The 2,931-nt window shown below is 54.9% G+C and overlaps 1 protein-coding gene across 1 annotated transcript in view; it reads right to left on the reverse strand.

Annotated features, from left to right (window-relative positions):
* The window catches only part of ETH_00021215 (uncharacterized protein), a gene marked incomplete at both ends in the record, with an annotated part of 4,364 nt that extends 1,916 nt beyond the window's left edge, over positions 1-2,448 (reverse strand). The window contains 6 exons of the mRNA XM_013375296.1: positions 73-223; positions 402-666; positions 865-976; positions 1,213-1,471; positions 1,698-1,967; positions 2,332-2,448. Of these exons, the coding sequence (XP_013230750.1) occupies positions 73-223; positions 402-666; positions 865-976; positions 1,213-1,471; positions 1,698-1,967; positions 2,332-2,448 (1,174 nt within the window). The remainder of the gene's footprint in view (positions 1-72; positions 224-401; positions 667-864; positions 977-1,212; positions 1,472-1,697; positions 1,968-2,331) is intronic.
* Between the last annotated feature and the right edge of the window lie 483 nt (positions 2,449-2,931).

Below are 2,931 nucleotides of genomic sequence, written 5' to 3' on the forward strand. Positions count from 1 at the left end.
TGATGTTGCTGCTGCTGCTGCTGCTGCTGCTGCTGCTGCTGTGCTGCTGCGGCAGTGTGGGCACGTCTACACGCAAAGTGAGGGAGACAAGAGAAGACGGGGCAGCAGCAGCAGCAGCTTCTGCAGCAGCAGCTGCTGCTGCAGCAGCAGAAGGGCTTGCTAAGTAGTGCAGGTGCTGATGCACCAAAGGAGACAATGAGGAGACAGGTAGAGGCACTCCAGGCTGCAGCAGCAAACAAAAACAACAGCAGCAGCAGCAGCATTAGCAGTAGCAGTAGTAGTAGCAGCAGCAGCAGCACCAGCATGAGCATTAGCAGCAGCAGCAGCAACAACAACACGAGCAGCAGCATCCGCAGCAGCAGCAGCAGCAGCGGCAGCAGCAGCAGCAGCCTGTGCCTGACCCATTTAAAGACGTAAACGGTGTTGCCTTGGGCTGCAGCAAGCAGCAGCCGTTGCGTAATCCCCAGGGCCCCTCCCCTGCTGCTGCTGCTGCTGCTGCTGCTGCTAGCTGCTGCTGCCTCTTCTTGCTGCTGCTGCTGCTGCTGCTGCTCGTCCCAGTCTAAAAAGAGACACGTGGAATTGTCCACAGAGACACAAAGGCCAAAAGAAGAACCCGCAGAAGGAGACAGGCCAGCAGCAGACAAGAGGAACGAACGCAGTGAAGTCCTGAAACAACAGATGCAAACCCTAAACCCTAAACCCTAAACCCTAAATCGTAGACACGCGGCTGTGCAAATTCACGGGTGGCTCGAATGCATCGGCTTTGACTGGCGCAGCTCCTCGAAATTGCAGTTCACCATTTGGTCTTCATAGCGTACGCCTTAGGGTTTAGGGTTTAGGGTTTAGGGTTTAGGGTTTGCGCACCCCGGCGCGTCTCGTGGCACTCCAGCGACTCGCACTTCTCCTTGCTTGCAAATGTTAATTAACTTTTTGTCTTTTTGCAAATCCACAAATGTGGTGTTTTCCCTGAGTTGAGCTGTACATACACTCCAAATTCAAAAGACGCAAGCTGTGTAGCTCGCAGCAGCAGCAGCAGCAGCAGCAGCTGCTGCTGCTGCTGCAGGCCCGAAAGCAGCGGCGCAGCTCGCACGCAGACCCACAGCGACGGCAGCAGCAGGAACGCAAGCAGCAGAGAACTAGCAGCGGCAGCGGCAGCGCAGAAGCAGAAAAGCATGCGCAGCAGCAGCGGCAGCAGCAGCAGCAGCAGCAGACCTGCGTGTCTGAGCAGCAAGTGCGGGGGTAATCCGAACTCCGTCTCTGCAAACCCTTTTTGGCAAACCCGAAAGCTGAGAGCAGAAGAGACAACTTGGGCTTTTTCTCTTTTGCTGCTGCTGCTGCTGCTGCTGCTGCTGCTGCTCATTTCTTCTTTTTGAACTTTGTTTTGCTTTTTGTCTCTTTCGCAGCACAAACAAAACAGCAAAGTCCTGTCCAGCGACAGCAGCAAACTCTCCAAACCCGGGGCCCACGGCGCCTGAGCAGCGACAACTAGGGTTTAAGGTTTAGGGTTTAGGGTTTGGGGTTTAGGGGCTACGCAGAAGAGGAGCGGCAGCAGCAGCAACGAGACGCACAGAGCTCCAATCGCAGATTCGACACCAGCACGAGCAGCAACAGCGACGGCACCAACACAAACAGCAACAGCAGCAGCAGCAACAGCAGCAGCAGCAGCAACAGCAACAGCAGCAGCAGCAGCAACTGACCTTCACCAAAATGCCGTTTGCTGCTGCTTCTCCCATCTTTGTGTCTCCTGCTAGTCGCTCTCCGTCCACTGTGAAGGCAGCAACACCAGCAGCTGCTGTTGTGCCCTCTCCCGCTGCAGCAGCAGCAGCAGCAGTAGCAGCAGCAGCAGCAGCAGCAGCGGGGCCCGCAACCACCACCAAGAAGCAAGAAAGAAAAAGAGATAAAGGCATTTCAAAAGGGACCGCCAAAACTGTAGTCGAGTGCTGCGGGCTGAGGAGGAAAACCTCAACCTGCAAACAAACCCTAAACCCAAAACCCTAAACCCTAAACCCTAAACCCTAAATCCTAGACTCTAACCCCTAACATGTAAGAGGTAGGCGCCTAGCGGAACACAAATGAAAATGCTCTGAAACTGCTCTTGCAGCAAGCAGCAGCAGCAAAACCACCGGCAGCAGCAACGAGAACAGCAGCAGCTGCAGCAGCAGCTGCAGCAGCAGCAGCAGCAGCAGCGAACTCACGACAAGCGAGACATGAAGCTCCGAAAAGAAGAAGAGCAACGACAAATGCCACATAAACACCAAAACCAACAGCAACCGCAACAACAACTGCAGCAACAGCAGCAGCAGCAGCAGCAGCAGCAGCAGCAGCACTTACGTTAACAAGGGCCCCCGAAAGATCAAATGTGTCTCTTTCGTCGAATTGAAAAGAAAGAAGAAGCTCCGCAGCAACGCGGTCTTGCCACTCGCGCAGCGCGTCGCCCAGCATGTCCCTCTGCAAGCCCTAAACCCTAAACCCTAAACCCTAAACCCTAAACCCTAAACGCTGCGGCAGTGCGGTGGCCTGCGCCAAGTGCCTAGAAAGTGTCCGGAAAGGGCTCTCTGCACGAACTTGTCTTCCCGCAAGGGTTTCGGGTTCTGGCCCTAGGGCTTAGGGTTTAGGGTTTGGGGCTTAGGGTTTAGGGTTTAGGGTTTACGTTTGAGGGCTCTCTGTGGGCGAGGACCAGCTGGAGAGGGTTTAGGGCGAGCTCTCTGGCGGTGCAGCTCTCGTGGCTAGGGTTTAGGAAGCACTTTTGAACTAGGGTTTTCGAAAAGTCTTTTTCAAATTCATTTTCTTTTATTTCTTCTTCTTCTTTATTTGCTTCTTTCTTTTGCTGCCGCGCAGCTTCGCCTCGCCAGCTAATCCGCGCCAGCCGCCGCGTTTTGTTCTTCGCCGTTGCTGCTGCTGCTGCGCTGCTGCTGCTGCTGCTGCTGCTGC

The sequence above is a fragment of the Eimeria tenella genome, genomic scaffold (genome assembly GCF_000499545.2).
Source record: "Eimeria tenella Houghton genomic scaffold, Eth_scaff265, whole genome shotgun sequence".
Taxonomy (NCBI): Eukaryota; Apicomplexa; class Conoidasida; order Eucoccidiorida; family Eimeriidae; genus Eimeria; species Eimeria tenella.